The sequence below is a fragment of the Stegostoma tigrinum genome, chromosome 18 (assembly GCF_030684315.1).
Source record: "Stegostoma tigrinum isolate sSteTig4 chromosome 18, sSteTig4.hap1, whole genome shotgun sequence".
Classification (NCBI taxonomy): domain Eukaryota; kingdom Metazoa; phylum Chordata; class Chondrichthyes; order Orectolobiformes; family Stegostomatidae; genus Stegostoma; species Stegostoma tigrinum.
This window is the reverse complement of record NC_081371.1, coordinates 24,146,418-24,163,065: the sequence shown is the minus strand read 5'-3', so window position 1 is coordinate 24,163,065 and position 16,648 is coordinate 24,146,418. Positions and strand designations below refer to the sequence as shown.

General features: G+C 38.6%; 1 protein-coding gene across 8 annotated transcripts in view; it reads left to right on the top strand.

Moving 5' to 3' along the window:
- The window catches only part of LOC125460808 (DENN domain-containing protein 2A-like), a 134,344-nt gene that overhangs the window by 89,285 nt on the left and 28,411 nt on the right, over positions 1-16,648 (top strand). For 7 of the 8 annotated variants that reach the window (XM_048548803.2, XM_059652401.1, XM_048548805.2 and 4 more), the window contains 11 exons: positions 1,058-1,209; positions 3,064-3,212; positions 3,716-3,916; positions 4,242-4,335; positions 4,826-4,876; positions 7,119-7,306; positions 8,336-8,445; positions 9,565-9,634; positions 9,757-9,834; positions 10,869-11,009; positions 12,424-12,572. In XM_048548803.2, the coding sequence (XP_048404760.1) occupies positions 1,058-1,209; positions 3,064-3,212; positions 3,716-3,916; positions 4,242-4,335; positions 4,826-4,876; positions 7,119-7,306; positions 8,336-8,445; positions 9,565-9,634; positions 9,757-9,834; positions 10,869-11,009; positions 12,424-12,572 (1,383 nt within the window). The remainder of the gene's footprint in view (positions 1-1,057; positions 1,210-3,063; positions 3,213-3,715; positions 3,917-4,241; positions 4,336-4,825; positions 4,877-7,118; positions 7,307-8,335; positions 8,446-9,564; positions 9,635-9,756; positions 9,835-10,868; positions 11,010-12,423; positions 12,573-16,648) is intronic. The other variant, XM_048548806.2, reaches the window with a different exon arrangement.

The window sequence follows — 16,648 nt, the reverse complement described above, 5'->3', positions numbered from 1 at the left end:
TCAATGTATTCTGGTGTCATTGGATAGAAGTGACTTTTTTCTACTATTTTAATAATCCCCAGTAAATTGAATTTCGGCAATCTCTAGATAGTTCTTAATGAGCTCACATCACAATTCAAGACTAATTTGCTAACGTTTAGGACTGAGAGGTCTTTATACCAATTGGGCTGAAACTGTTCAATAAGGCACCTCACTGCTACCGTCTCAGGCTGTTAGGGATGAGCACCAAATGCTAACCTTGCCACCAACACTCACATCTCATGGAAGAATATTCTTTAAATGTTGCTATTTTTCTTTAAAAATGCTACTGGATATTTAGTGTGAGGAATGATTGGTTGCACTTATATAATGACCCAACTCTCTCTAAGCCACATTATTGAGTAAAGTAAGTTTATTTTGTCTCAAACCCATGACGAACTGACCTGACAATACAATATAAAGGGAAGACATGAGATACGTCACAGAGGAGACTATTCCTTTCATTGGTCCTATATTGGATCTTCAACATAGTCATCCATCAAGCCATACCAATTTCTCATTCACCGCAGTCCTCCTCCATTTTTCCTTAGTTTCCTTTTGAAAGTTACCACTGAAATTGCTTTCACCACCCTCTCATGCAGTGTTTTCAAGATAATCATAACATGCTGTGTAAAAGAAAATTTCTGCATGTGACTTCTGGTTTTTTTGTCCCTTTGATTACAAATTCTACTGCTACTAGAAACACTTTCTCCGTACTTTATCAAAACCCTTAATGATTTTAAACACCTCTTGTCTTCTCGTTCTCCTTTTACTTCCTCTCTGCTAAAGAAAATATCTCTAGCCTCTGCAAGTACCTGTTCCCCTATATCCCTAGTATGACTGTAGTGAATTTATTTTGCACTCTATGAACTTGACATGGTTCTAAAGCATGTGCTCAGAATTGACTACTAATCTAGCTGAGGCCTACTCAAAGGTTTAGCATAACTTCCTTGCTTTTTATTTTAACTGATAGTACTTTGAGGAGTAATCCATTAACCAGTGTGTGAATCAAAGCTATCATCTGTTTTCATTGACACAGTCGGAAATCCTTTGAATTTGAAGATGTAAAAGATTTTCAAAGGCAGCAATCTCCTAATTGTTGCAGAAATGGGCAAGTGGATTGGTATGCTCAATCAAAGTTAGCACTGAACTACACTGTATCAGAGGAAAACATCTATGAAGATATCCTGGGTAAGACTTGGGAACTGGGAACTGACTCATTTAATGTTCAGACTGTCGACCTGATTTCTAACATGATCCAAGATAAAATATTGAATTGATATCGGGAAAACTCAGACCAGAATCCTTTGAGAGAAGAGACCCTTTTGCACCTGATATCAAATAAGAACCAATAATTGGTGGAGTCGGGCAAAGTCTAAACATCCATTTGAGATTGCAGTTAAATTCATGAAGGTTCTAATGCAATACAGATATTGATTTTTTTTCAGGTATTTTTGAAAATTAATTTTTAACTTTGAATTTGAGCACCTATTTTACCTCCAGATATGCTTTTAAAATGCAGTAGACTTTAAAATGCAGTAGACTTTCAAGCTTGTACATGTCATTGGCACACAAAGTGAGCTCACATAACTTTGAATCAGGGTCTTTCTTAGCATCCATCACATTCTTTTGAGTACTGTAGTTCTTTACCATTGCTCATTAGGATCCCCTGCTCGTTTCAGACCTAATTACATTTCCAACATCTCTAATGTTATACTTAGTCAACTCTGAACGCTGTCATTTCGATGATATTTAAAGGGGTCATGAGCTGCTATCAGATGAATCAATAGATGGTCAGTTTAGAATGTTCTTGTGCTGTTTTTGAGCTTTTTGGGAGTTTTGGGTTGCTGGAGTTAACAGAAATCATTTGTGAGATTAATTTGGTGACATGGGATCATTCGGATTGATTACAATGTGTTTGGCACTTTTTTACTGCCATTTTGTTTGGAAATGTCAGATGAGAAGAAGCAGACTAGAATCGAGGGAGCTGCAGCTTGAGAGAGAGAGAGAGAGGGAGACGAGGGAATCCCACAGGCGGCCATACCCCACAAGGAAATACAGGTCCAGAGCTCTTAGCTGCAGTTCACTAAAGAGCACTGCATGAGAAAGTGGTGAAGGAACTCTATCACCTGCTGCAACATGAACAGCAGTCTAGCACAAGGTTGTGTGTATCCTTACCTGTGGCTATCACAGTCATTGTGATTCTCATTGTTTATCCCTCTCATCATGCCTAGCTGCAGTAGGTGAGATCTGTAATATTAGCCACTGGTGGACACTGATGGAGAAATGATTTGCGGGTTGACTCTGGTGATGGTATGCTGTGGAAGAAGTACAATTTGTTGTGATGATTTGAAATTTGGCGTTCTTGTGTTTATCCTAATGGTGCAACATGGAAGATTTTAGCAAATTTTTAGCAATATTTAAGATTTAATTTGCTGCATCAAAGAATAATGAGGCAAGAACGGTTTGGTCATTCAGCCATTTGACTAAATTAAAGAAAAGCTGTTTAATGTTAACAAAGCTGTAGCGGAAACATCAGTTAAAGGATGGGGAGGACTGGATAATGTGGAGGTGTTCATTAATATCAGGGAATAAAGGACAGATTTCAGATCTCTGGCAATTCCCAGAGTTACTGGTTTGATCTCTGACTGTGGCATAGACAAAATGACTTGAGTAAACTAGATTGCCATAAAGATTTTTTTTGGAGGGAGTTAGATATAGTAGCTTCTTTTTAGGCATGAGATACTTTATCAAAAGCTTTGGAGATGATTCATTATATTGAAGATCAGGGTTCCAGTGATACACCTTGCATTGCAAGATGATCGTCAGTGAAAGAGCAATATCAAAAACCACTTTGGCAGTCATTTTGAACAATTTTTTAAAAAAGTCAGTTTCAATGTTAGAAATAATTTGCAAGTTAACAACAAGAGCCAGAACTAAGAATGCAAGGTGATAGTTTAAAGGAAAAGGAGCATCAAATTTCCAAAGAAGGTATGAGAAGGCTAAATGACTAATATACTGGTATTATTTCTATTGATATCACAGATATTCCAAAGGAAAACCCTTATGAAGACATAGAGTCATCTGACAGGCACTCATTGGGAAAACAGTGTATCCAAGTTCATCCTTCAATAGCTGGGTCTGTGTCTAAACCAGGGTCTCCATCAGATATTAGGCCAGAGACTCCTACAAAGGTAATGGGACCTATTTTTCTAATCAACCTGTTCAAGATGTTAATCCACACCTCTGAAGCAGGTGGGTCTTGAATCCAGGCCCCTCAGTCCAGGGGTAGGTATGCTACCATTGCACTATAAGAGGCCCCAACAAAGGCAATGGGAATGAGGCAGGCTTTTATCTTTACCACCTGGGCTGTAGTCCACCAAAGCAAACTGCCCGTTTGTTGTGGAACTTGCTGAATTATAGTTCTGTTAATTCTTATATAGTTGACTTGATAGATGCTAGCTTTTGCAGACTGATGGGCCTAGTCAGCTTTTCCTATGCATCTTACCAAACTATTGTGTTACTACTGAGGACTTCAATCAACAGACCAAAGGAAATCAAACACAAATTGACCAATGAAATGAATCAAGATTCATCTAAAGTTCATGTATTTGTGCTGTAATGCTGGTAAATGATATTCATTGGTTAGTTGTATTCATTGTGATGGTTAAAATGGAGATCTATCTTCTCTTCACAGCTTCCAGTGAAGACTCCCTCCCTTTTTCGACACTCTTCAGAGAGAAGAAGTTTCAAATTGCTGGATCTAAGAAAAATGAATAAAGATGGAATAAGCTCACCACCAAAAGCCAGCCCACCATCTACTCCCAGTAGTCCAGATGACACATTGAGCCTGGCAGGAGACCCTCAAGTATTAAAGAGAAGGAAAAAAATTCCTAAGGTACTCGTCTGCGTACAGGGGATTCTTGTCAATTAATTTGAGTGACACTGTTAATAATCATCTGAATTTGTCAGCTGCAGTTAGTGAGAAAAACCAAAGAAACTGATTTTAGTTGACTCAGTGAAAATTGAAATAGTGTAGCCATCCTTGAGGTGGATGATGTAGTATCTTCCAAAAATGCCCACTACTGCCTTTGTGCAACAAAATGAATTGAACCCAAATGATATGTCCTTTAAACTCCTTGAATGCAGATTGTTGCACATCAGTTACAAATGTTAATCCCTCAATCTTAGATCATTGATTCCTCACTGTTTGCCTAATGCAGGTGGTATTGAAAATTAATGCAATCTATGAAGCCAGGAGGGGGAAAAAGAAAGTGAAGAGGATTGCTCAGTCTTCAGAAACCAACACAGGAAGAGGTACTGTTTTTGTGTAATTGGTATCAAACTATGGTATAGCACATTGTCATTTATTGTTCATGGTAAACCTAACAATAGATGAATGGTACTATTGAAGTATATTTTGTTATTTTTCTGATTACAGGACACAGTACAAAGCATTATCCCCTTCCCTATTTATTTTATAAGTTAAACCAGTCCATTTGACTCAAATGCTTTAATTAATCTAACTTCCAAATGATTGAAGAAGCACTCAAGATTATAGCATCCGATCCATATAATAAGGGGTTCTTATGACTCCCAAAAATTACCAAAAAGTTATCAAGTCATACAATGATTAAGATAAACTCCTGATCGTTAGGGATGTAAGATCTACTTATGGGAAGAGCTGGTGCTGCAAAATTATTCAGTGTACGTTTGAAATTTACGACAATCCTACTGCCTTGCCTTAGTTACCAACTAACTTTGTATCAAAAGACCTTACTTAACAAAACTTCTTGTATCAATTCAGTTACAGATGAAAACAGTGAAACTGACAGTGAGACTGAAGAGAAACTTAAAGGTAAGCAAGTCCTGTACAAACTGAAAAATAATTATAATCCATTCTATTAATTATATTTTCTGTCTTTCTGAACAACATCTTGCTTGACAAATAAAGGGAATGAAAAGTAGCAATATTTATTATTTTACAAGGAACTGTGTACTGGTTACCCAAGTTAAATGTGACAATGAAGGTACAGTTTCTTAATCCTTGTACAGGTAGTTCTCCTGCAACGCAATGGTTGCATTCTAGCATGACCTCATGCTTTAGAAAATTGCACTGTAGAAAATCACCATTGAAAGTCATGTTATAGGGAAATCACTACACCTGTACAACAGAAAGTTTGTGTTATCCAAACAGCGTACACTACTCACCAATCATGTTCAAGCCAATTCACGTTAATGAAATACGCGTTATAGCAGAACTATCTGTAGCCAGTTTGAAAGATCAGGATTGAGAAACTAGAAAACATGAATATTAGATCTCTATTTCTTTTTTGTTGCCCCTCCCTGTCCACAATTTTCAAAGATTTCCTGGAAGACACTGAATAGGGTCAGTAACCGATATTGACTTATTGTACATTTGGCTGCTGCCTCCTTGTGGTTCCAAATGATTTGGTAATGCTAGAGCACCAGAGTGCCCAGGTAAAATGTCATGAACCTGGACTCAACTCACTGCCTGCAGGGTTCCCAGGGTAGATGGAAAATTCAAAGATCAATAACCACCTTAAGTTACAACCTTTGCCAGATATTTAGGTTTAATAAAGAGCATCCTACATATATCTAACTCCTTCAATGTAAGAAAATATTCCAAAGAGCTTCACGTGCACAATAAAAAAATGTCAAGCCAAAAATGGAGGTATTAGGAGGGCTGGGCAAAATTCTAGCCCAAGAGGTTTGAAGTATGATCTTAAGAAAAGAGACTGAGCTGGAAGTATTATGATGTAGGGAGGCAATTTCTGACTATGGGGCTAGATAGTTGAGACATAGCTGCCAAAAATAAGGCAAAGAATTGGCTGCTTAAGAGGCCAGAGATGATTTTAAATTTGAAATTTGTAGGTTGTACAAACATACACAATTGATTTACAAGATAGGATCAGCTGGCTCATCAAAACTGTTCCACACTGTCATGTTGTGAGTAAGCATCATAACGCAATGCTTCCGCCCACCCACCAGCTACCATATGCTCTATGATTTAAATTGCCTCATCCTGGCAATTTATACCAATTCTCTGCTGGCTTTTTCTATAACCTTGTGGAACTGATTGTGAGCCTTTAGAAACTTATGCATGACAAAACAAACCTTTAGGTCCATTTCCCTGTTTATACATCTGAGTTTGGAGTTTTATCTGAGGATAAATCTACTTTCATCTAGTTGGAAGTTAGAAGACCTGACCGGTTAGCAGAATCCCTTGTTGGAGGTGAAAAGGTGAGGATTGGTGATGATGTAAGAATTTTCGAAGAACAAATCGCACTACAGTACAGGAACAAGCCCTTTGGCCCACCAAGTCTGAACTGTAATGTTACTGGTCTGCTGTGGTCTCTGACTGTGATTCAGTAAGCTTCAGCTGCACAGCTTCTAGTCAGTTTCAGGATACATTGGTATGGGAACACTATTCTTATGAGTTTATTAAATTCAGGTAATGATAAAATATGACCATGTTAACTGATCAAACCCAGTCAAACACTTTCACCGTTGAATAGTGGTATGTGTGGTGAAATCAAATCTGTACTGTTGCCTACCAAGGTGTATATGGCCAGCTAAACTGAGCCTGCCCCTCACTAGATGGTAGGTTTGATGTTACCATCATCTTTAAGGGTAGGAGTCCACAGGCCAGTTCGGTCTAGTTTGGGCAAAGTAAATCATTTCCTGTTCTAACTAGAGGAGGCTTTTGTACTGGGAATAAAGCATTTTATCATAATTAGAATAGTTTAAGCATGGATAATGTGAGAAGAACCTGGACATGTGAAGAACTGGTCTCACCTCTGAGATCCGAAACTGTTTTCTCACCAAGTCAATGTGACATCATCATAGCATGTGATGCTAATGGCGATCCTCAGTATTAACTCTTTCAGACACTTTCAGATCAATGTATCATAAGTGGGTTACAGCAATTAATAAATGCTGCAGTTGAGTTTGAACAAGATAATAAATTACTGTATTTTAAATAAATACTCATGGTCATGTCAGTTACTGAAACAGATTATGAAATGATACATCATCAAATGCAATGAAATTAATTCCCAACTCCGCCCCACCCACAGCTCACAGCCAGCGCCTTGTGTTGGTCAAATCCATGCTGAAACAAAAGAGTCGCTATCGGACTTTAGAGAGAGATCTCATCGAATTCCAGGAATGGCAATTATTTGAGTTCTTTGTCGTAGTTGCGCTCCACATGAAGAAGGGAAGTAGTGTGTATGTTCCTGAGGTTACCCAACAGTTCCCCCTCAAGGTAAGAAGATGTTTTAATTCAAAGAAAGAAAAGACCTTTTGCCCACGCTACTCCAATGCTCCAGGATGTAGAACAATTTGCAACTTTTTAAAACAATTCCTGGAATTTCTGTTACAATGACATCTAATGGGAGAGCGGTAATCACTGACTCAACATCAACACATCAGACAGAAAGGAAAATTTAAGGAACTTTAAATTGTTTCAAGTGCTCCTCTGAACACATACCCATAGAAATGTTTATTTAATATTCATCTACAGCAGACATCTGTCATTTCAACCTAATGTCTCTTCTGATTTATTGAGTTCCCTGAATAGCTGTGTTTACTTTGAACAGTCACTGTAACTGGAATTTCAGTCTGCGATTTGAGCTGAAACCACCTCACGCTACAGAACTTTTGGGAATGCTGTTTACTTTTCTAGCACTATTTTATCCCAGGGTCAAGCATCTTTGTCTGGCTGCCAGACTGATGAGTAATTTTGGAGTCCACTGAAGTGACAGGCATAGGTGGCTGATCTGTGTTAGTGACATCACTGGAATGAATTTTGAAGCAAGGAAATCCAAAACATCATGACTAGCTATTTTATGAAACAGTAAAGAGTTTAATCACATACCTTCAGCATGGACTCTCGGGTCCTTTTAAAAAAGGCATATTCTGTGCAGATGGAAATACTGTCAGCAAATGTTTTGGTCTTACTTCTTGTTCTGAGTAAATTGAAGATTTAGCTAAATTTTCTGCAGTGTAGTTATTGATCTCCTTTCAGATGATTCAGTAATTCTGTGACACTGGGGACGTGATACTGATGTGTTTCCCAGAGGCAATGTGATATTTCCTAGTGTTAGGAAGAATTGGGATATTTCATCGTGAGAGATGAATTGCGACATAATGCAGAATGAGAAAGCTGATGAGTGCCATGTATACATGTTTGTAATTATATGTATTTTAAATATTCTAATCTCTATGTGTGCATCATTGTGTTTGGAGAGAAGAGGGTGAATACAGCATGATGACCTTTTTCCTTCTGGTTCAGCTGGATAAACCATTCAAGTTCATGCGAGAAACGGAAGATCAGTTAAAAGTCATCCCACTGTTTTGTTTTCCTGATGCCAAAGACTGGGCTCCTGTCTCTGAATTTGCGAGGTATGCATGCTAATGGCTTAGATTCAATTATTATCTCTTAACTGCTGGATGGGGGAAATGGGTTGGAGTGGTTGGGAAATTCAAGCAAATACTTCGTAAACGGTGTGTCATCTATTCTGTTTAATGAAATGCTTCCTATGTTAATTTTTACAAAATTTTCTTTTGCTCTTTCACCGTTAAAAATCTATTAAACAATGATTAGTATGAAATAGCATTATAAAGACTCAAATAATGTGGGTTAAGTGTATGTGAGATACATTAGGTACCTTGTGGTGATTGACTGTCAAAGTTTTACAACATGGATACAGTAATTGGCTCTTTGTGTTTGTACCAGCCCATGAAAGGATAAGAACTTGCACTTGATTACACCTTTCTGTTTTCAGAACGCTAAAGTACTTCAGTCAATAAAGTAATTTTGAAGTGTAGTCACTGTTGTAATCCAATAATCAATTTGCTGGGCAGGTTCTCAAAAATTACCATGAGATAATGACTAGTCACCTTGTTTTTGTGGTATCGGTTGAAGAATAAATATTTGTGAGGGCAACAGGAGAACTCCCTTGTACCTGTTTAGCCAGTGGTATGTGGTCTTTTATATTCTCTGAGCGTATTCAAGGACTTGGTTCAGCATCTCACCTGAACGGTATGGCCCGTGATGGTGCAGTACACCCTGCAGTATGAAGGGTTAGCCTGGATAATCTGCCAAACTCTCTGAGGAACCCATGACCTTCTGACTGCCTGTCTAAGGCAGAATTGCTGCCACAGAATCACTGCTAACTTCGGGCTTAGGTCCAGCTCACTAACTGACATATGGTTTCAAGTGAGTAATGTAATGATGCAATGAAGATGTCTCATGATTTTTACAGAACTTTTCAGTGTGTGTTAAGTGAGACATTTTACCTAATTTCTGTATTGGAAATGAACAAAGTGTGTTGGTTCTTCCATTTCAGTCTGGATGCTTTCATGTTGGACTGTCTTAACATCCTTCACACCAGTTCTAACACTTGTAGTAAAGCACTCAACTCATTTTCATCTTGAGTTCTGCTTGCATGTTTACTAGGGATATTGTTTCCAATAGTACTGCATACTCTAAGCAATATTCCTTGTTTTCCACAATAACAGTGAGACCTTTTCTTTTGTCCTGACTGGAGAAGATGGAAGCAGACGATTTGGGTACTGCAGGCGCCTATTGGTAAGACTGCCTTTAAAACCCTCATTAAATTTAAAATGATATTTAAATCCAGTTTGCTTTCTAATGACAATAAGACACTGTTGTCACTGGTTAAAGGGTTTGTCTTCTATTCTTCCTTTTAGCCCACTGGAAAGGGGAAACGTTTGCCTGAGGTTTACTGTATTGTCAGCCGGCTGGGCTGCTTCAACCTCTTCTCGAAGGTATGAATATTAATTAGTAACATTACCACGCCACATAGATTAATAAACTGTAACAACATCTTGTTTATTCCTTTGGCTTTTGATTTTAGTGCCTGGATGTTATTTTCTCCAGTCATCCAAAACTTAGTGCAAAGAACTGTTCCATTATAATTCTTGTGAAAGTGTTTGTGGTACGTTTCCTCACGTTTCACTTATACTTTTAAAGTACTTGAGGAATTCTGAGTACTTATCTCATCATCAATCTATGAATTTTTTTTTAGGTTGCCTATAAACCCACTTATTGGGCCACACTTTGTGAGCTTTCTTTGAGGTGAAGTGGACACTGCAAGTCCCTCTTGTATGCATGTCCACTTTATGGCACGACAGACAGTAATTGAGTCTTTGTGTTCATTTAGTTTGTTCATCAGACACCTTTCCTGCCTATCCTTCATGTGTATTTTGTACTGGTTTGAGCAGGAAGTGTAAGAATCTCTGTTCACTCCATCCTAACAGTCAGTGCCTATTTTGATTCAATCCATTCCTCAATACAATTTTGATGACATTATCACTGTTGACACGATAGTTAATCTAATTAGTAATATTCAATCCAATCTGTCACTAGTGATGTAAATTAAACTGTGTTCTCCTTCACCCAGCTCAATCCTGGCCCCCTTCCCTGCCATACAAGTGTAAATGTCAAATCAGCATTTGTATAGATTGAATATTCTTTAATCTGTTGTGTTGTAATTATTTACTCTTTTACAGTTGTCTTGAATAGCTCAGAATATCTGTATCTACTATTTGAGTAGTGTGCTTATATACATGATTATTTTTAGAAAATATTAGAGCAGGAATATGAACTATCCTGATCGGGGAGATTCTGGATTTCAGGGCAATAATTGTAAGAGGTCCTACAACCATGGAATGTTTAACACAATGGTTTGGCTTTTTGTTCTTCCTAATTTATGCCCCTGTCTGTTCAGTCCAGTTAGTTTTATTTTTCTTCGGTGAGCCAGAAAGCTAATCTGTTTCTGATACTTGCTGCCGTACTACAGATCTTGGATGAGGTGGAGAAGCGACGAGTGATTTCCCCCGCCCTTGTTCAACCATTCATGAGGAGCATCATGGAAGCTCCATTCCCTGCTCCAGGGCGAACTATCACTGTTAGAAACTTCCTTCCAGGATCAGGGAACGAAGTAAGGGAAAATCTCCAATCTTTCTTCAAACCATTTGTTGGGTGTGTAATATTCTTTGGGTTTCTTTATGTTAGATGGGAAAAAATTGGGGTGAGTGAAGTGGGAGTAGCAAAGATGGAAATGTGGTAGAGTGGACTTTTCTAATTTGACATGTCCAACTTTGATTCTATTGAAATCAATAGAATTGAAATAGCAGACAGTGTGTCAGGCAGCCAATAAAACATCACCTGTTTTGTGTCTCCACTCGTAACGGTTGACACTCATCTGTTGTCTTGATAAGGCACTCTACACTGTCTCCATACATTCTCTATATGTATTACTCTTGGACAACGAAATTAAAATTTCTGAAGACTGATTAGCTTTAAGATTTTGTTTGCAATGTAATGCGTGGCCTAGAAGTGTACTAACCTTCCTAAAATCTAATGTGAGGGTTTGAGACAACAGCTGTCATGGTGCCCTGTTCTGTATCTAGATAAGCATGTTTGCATCCATTGACAAGACATTTTTAATTGTTATCACAGCTTGCACAAAGATGTCACCAAAGTACAAAACCACTTTCAGAAGCTATTTAAAATTGTTTGAACTTTACAGATATTATTATAGTGACAATGGCTAACAATTCATTGTTCCTGTCCCGGTGGTAAAACATTGCACTTTTCAAATAGAGGTAGAATCACAAGTTTACAGTATAGAAAGAGGCCAATCAACTCACGCTGTCTCTGTCAGATGAGAAAAATCACCTGACAGCTTTTAGGCTGAATCCATGAAAGTTGCACTACTTCAAGTCCATATTCACTGTTTTTTAAAGTGTAATGTGGTTTTCAGTTGTTACCACCCTTTCATACAGTGAATTCCAGACCCTAGCCACCTCTAGGTAGCAAATAAATGTCCTCTAATCTTTAATCTAATGTTTCTATGAATTATCCTGAATTATATCTTATTATTCTCTCTGTTGAGAGAAAAAGGCTTTTTCTATCCACTCTGAGTTGTTCATAATTTTATACAACTCAATTTTTAGCCCCCACAGCTTGCCCTGTTTAAAGAAAACAAACCCAACCTGCCCTTATAGTTAAAACAACATCTTTAGACTCAAACTGATGTGATCAAATCCTTTCTTCAAAGTGGTGATCAAATCTGTACAAAGTGCTCTATCTGTGTCTTAATGATTTTGTTAATACTGTTCTAGTACGTTGGGCTAAATGGTCTGTTTCCACATTGTAGAGATACTATGGAGCATACCTTCCCTTTCTTATATTCAGTGATACGATACATGTTACATATTATATAAATCAGATTGTTAAGATTTTGACTAAGATTATTCCTGTCTGTTTCATCAGCACAATCTGTCAAAAATGTCTAGTTGGTGGTATCTTTGTTTCTGATTCAGTGATTTGGCAACTGTCCTTTTCTGCAGGTAATCCAGCTCTGCAGGCCACTGGACTCTCGTCTGGAGCATGTAGACTTTGAGTGTCTCTTTTTGTCACTGACTGTTCGCCAGCTCACTAAAGTCTTTGCTTCTCTTCTGCTAGAAAGGAGGGTGATTTTCACAGCAGATAAACTCAGGTAAACCAGTAGTTATTGCTGTTTACAATGAAATAAAGTAAGGCAAAAAACAGCCGAGGAATAATTGGAGATTCTGTACCTGCCAACAACAGCTGTTTGATCATCTAATGATATTTTAAAAATAAACTCAAATCATATCTATTAAATACAGAATTGACCTATGATGTATGCTATCTGATATACACGGGGCAGTAGTAAATTAGCCATTATGTGTATATAGTAATTCTAACAATTCAAAGAGGCTTTTATGAGGCCTGGTATGTGCAGCTATTCTGAGGAACAACCTTGTGTGTTATTACTGCACCACAAGTATTGGACATTTTTTCTTAATGTGAAACACCAACCTTGTTCAATCAATTGCTTAAAGGTCAGAAGGCAAGGTCCCTCCCTTCTAATTTCTGTGGAAACTATCTGCACTGCATGATAAGCTACTGACTGTCAATGGACCTTTGCAATCTTTAGATATATAAGACACAGGCAAGAGTAGACTATGGCCACTGGAAAATGAGGCTGGAGAAGTAGCAATGGAGCACAAAGAAATGGTGGAGTAACTAAACAAGCACTTTGCAATTGTCTTCATGGTGGAAATCATCAGTAAGGACACCAGAATTTTTTTTGAGATTCGGGGGGCAGAGGTGAGAATAGTGGCCATCACTGAGGAGAAGTTGCTGGAAGGTCTGAAGGTGGATAAATTACCAGGACCAGATGGACTCATCTTCATGGTTCTGAATGAGCTAGCTGAGGATATTGGGGAGACATTGGTGGTGGTCTTTCAGGAACTTCACTGGAGACAGACAGTGTCCCAGAGGACTGGAAAATAGCTAATGTAATACCCCAGTTTAAGAAAGGAGGAGGCAGAAGAGAGGAAATTATAGGCTGGTTAGCTTGAGCTGAGTTGTTGGTAAGATTTTAAGATTTTCGAACTAATTACTAAGGATGTGATTGCAGAGTACTTGGAAATGTCTGGTAAAATAGGGCTGAGTCAGCATGGCTTTGTGAAGGGGAGATTATGCATGACAAATCCATTAGAATTCTCTAAGGAGGAAATGTAAGTTAGACAAAGAAGAGCCAGTGGACATGACCTATTTGGATTTCCAGAAGGTCTTTGATAAGGTGCACTACAGGAAGCTGCTAAATAAGATCCCAATGTGTTAGATGCAAAATACTGTCATGGATAGTGATTACTGACTGGCAGAAGGCAGAAAGTAGGCACAAAGGAGTCTTTTTCACAGTGTCAACCGGTGACTAGTGGAGTTCTGCAGGGGTAGGTGTTGGAACCACAACAATTCACGTTATGCGTTAACAATCTGGATGAAGGAACTGACGGCATTGTTGAGACATTTGCAGATGACACAAAGATAGGTGAAATGTCAGGTGGTATTAAGGAAGCAGGGTGGCTGCAGAAGGACTTGGATAGGCTAGGAAAGTGGACAAAGAAGTGACCGATGTAATACAAGTTTGATGTCATGCACTTTGAAGGAAGAGTAGAGGCATAGACTCTTTTCCAAAAGGGGAAATGTTTTGGAAACCAGAAACACAAAGGGATTTAGGACGACTAGTTCAGGATTCTCTTGAGGCTAATATGCAGGTTCAGTTAGCAGTTAGGAATGCAAAGTTAATGTTCATTTCAAGAGGACTAGAATATAAGAGCAGAGATGTACTGCTGAACCTACATAAGGCTGAGGTCAGACTGCATATGAAATATTGTGAACAGTAGGAGGTATTGTAAGGAAGGATGTGCTGGCATTGGAGGGAATCCAAAGAAGGTTTACAAGAATGATCTTGGGATGAAGAGCTTATCATATGAGGAGTGGTTGAGGACACTGGGTCTGCATTCAATGGAATTTAGAAGGACGAGGTGGGATCTGATTGAAACTTACAGAATGCTGATAGGCTTGGATAGAATGAACATAAAGAACATTTTCCACGAGAGGAGAGACTAGCACCCAAGGCCACAGCCTCAATTAAGGAACAGCCCATTTGAACTGATGAAGGGGAATTTCTTCAGCCAGAGGGTGGTGAATCTGTGCAGCTCATTGCCATAGGAAGCTGTGGAGGCCAAGTCAGTGAGTTTCTTTAAGACAGAGATAGATGGGTTCTTGATTAATAAGGGAATCAAAGATTATGGGGAGAAGGCAGGAGAATGGGATTGGGAAATTTATCAGCTATGATCGAATGGTGAATGGGCCTAATTCTGTCCCTATATCTTATGACGTTTTGGACAACATGAGCACTTCTGCACATGTCCCTGATGTTGCTAAAGGCAGTAAGGTGAACTGCACTGCTCCAGGTAATTCATCAGGGGTACCACAAATGTGGGGAATGGATTTCTCCAACTGGCCTGTAACATATGCTTTGTGTTATAGGATTTTTTTATTTTAAGGCTGAGGATCCATGAAATTTGGATTTCTAGGTTCTTCTCCTTAAAGTAAACATCTCTTGATCCTCTTGATTCATCCATTGCTACTCCTTCCCTTTCGGACGCACTGCATCGGCCTGTTTCTGGCTGGATATTTCTGGGCTAGAGACTGAGGGAAGGATGGACAGCGGTATTATGGAGTGCTGGGAAAGACCTGAAGGAACCAGGTTTGCTTCCCTCCTCTGCTCCGTCAGATGCACGAGAAGAGAGAAAGAAGGTTAGATTGGGTTGTTAAGGAGCAAAGTTCACATGACAAGGGTTTTATGATTTTTACGTTCCAAGTTTATTTGTAGATATTACCAGGTATGATAGAATAGGAACAGCAGAACATCATCCAAATCTAACACTGATATTTGCCTTTTCACAACATAGTTTCTGGTTCCTGGTGATACTTCTCTGTCAGAGCTCCAATGCTTTCTTTTCTGTAAGGAAACAGTAACTGTAGATTATATACTGAATGTTTTCAGTTGTAGTTGGTTACGTTCTTGCAAAAAGAGAAACAATGGGACGAAAGTATCCTCAGTAACTCATTAGATGCTATAAAATCCTAGTATCTGCATAGGACCTATGATGGAAGTGCCAAGCAGTTACATTGCATCTGACAGCAAAGAGCACTGTGGACAAAGGAAGGTGGAAACTCCAAGTGTAAAAGACACCGCACTATCATGAACATTTTAACCCATTGAGAGATAGACAGAATTGCAGGGAGCAGGAAATTGCCATTATTCATAGCTTGTTCCTCCAAAATCATCATGTTATTTATCCTGAATGGTAACAGTTTGCTTGGTACAATCCATTCTTAGAAGATGAAGCTGTCATTTCTTGATTTATTAATGTCACTATCATTTTGTGTGTTGAGTGGTGGTAATATTAAAATTGGCACTAACTTGATAGCTTGCTAATACTTACTCACTACTCTTCTTCTTGATGTCCTCAATCTGTCAGTGTCAAACAGGTTTCTGTAAAAATACTGTAACATTTTTTATCAGGTCACTGTCATGTAATTGATTGGCAGCCACTAAATAGCCTCTAATGACCACTCCATTCTATATCTTGCTATCAGAAGAATTTGATCAACTTGGTTGGAAACCAATGGGTTAGAAGTTTATAACAATTTGCTTTCCAATAATTCAAGAAATATGGGTTAATTTATTTGGCTTGAAAGCCAGCTTCTGTGAGCCGTGTACATTGGCTACTAATGTTTAGACACAGCACTGCATCCAGGACCACGAACGATCTATCTCCCGACTTCAAAGGGAGATATAATGCAGCAAAGATAAGACTTTCACTGAGTCCCGATGAACAATTTATTTCATCTAAATGCAACGAAGAATGAAGGGCCTGAAGCAGGTTGTTTGGAAACATTTTGTTTTTCTGTCGTTTCCATTCAGTAGATTCTTTGGACAGAATTTTTCCAAAATCTGGCAGTGTGTCAATTGCAGGGAATTTCATGGAAGATTCTTCCTCTGAGCTCTAGCCAGTTTTCCAGTGCAATTCTATGGCAGTAATTTCATTAAGTGTACACTAGTGCTCTCCAATGCCAAGATCCTCTACATTTGCTCAGCTGTGTACCAAGTCAAACACAAAAAACCGAGAATAGCCCTTTAATGTTCCAAGAGATATGGCAGACAGAAGCAAATTGGCAGTCTGGTTCATA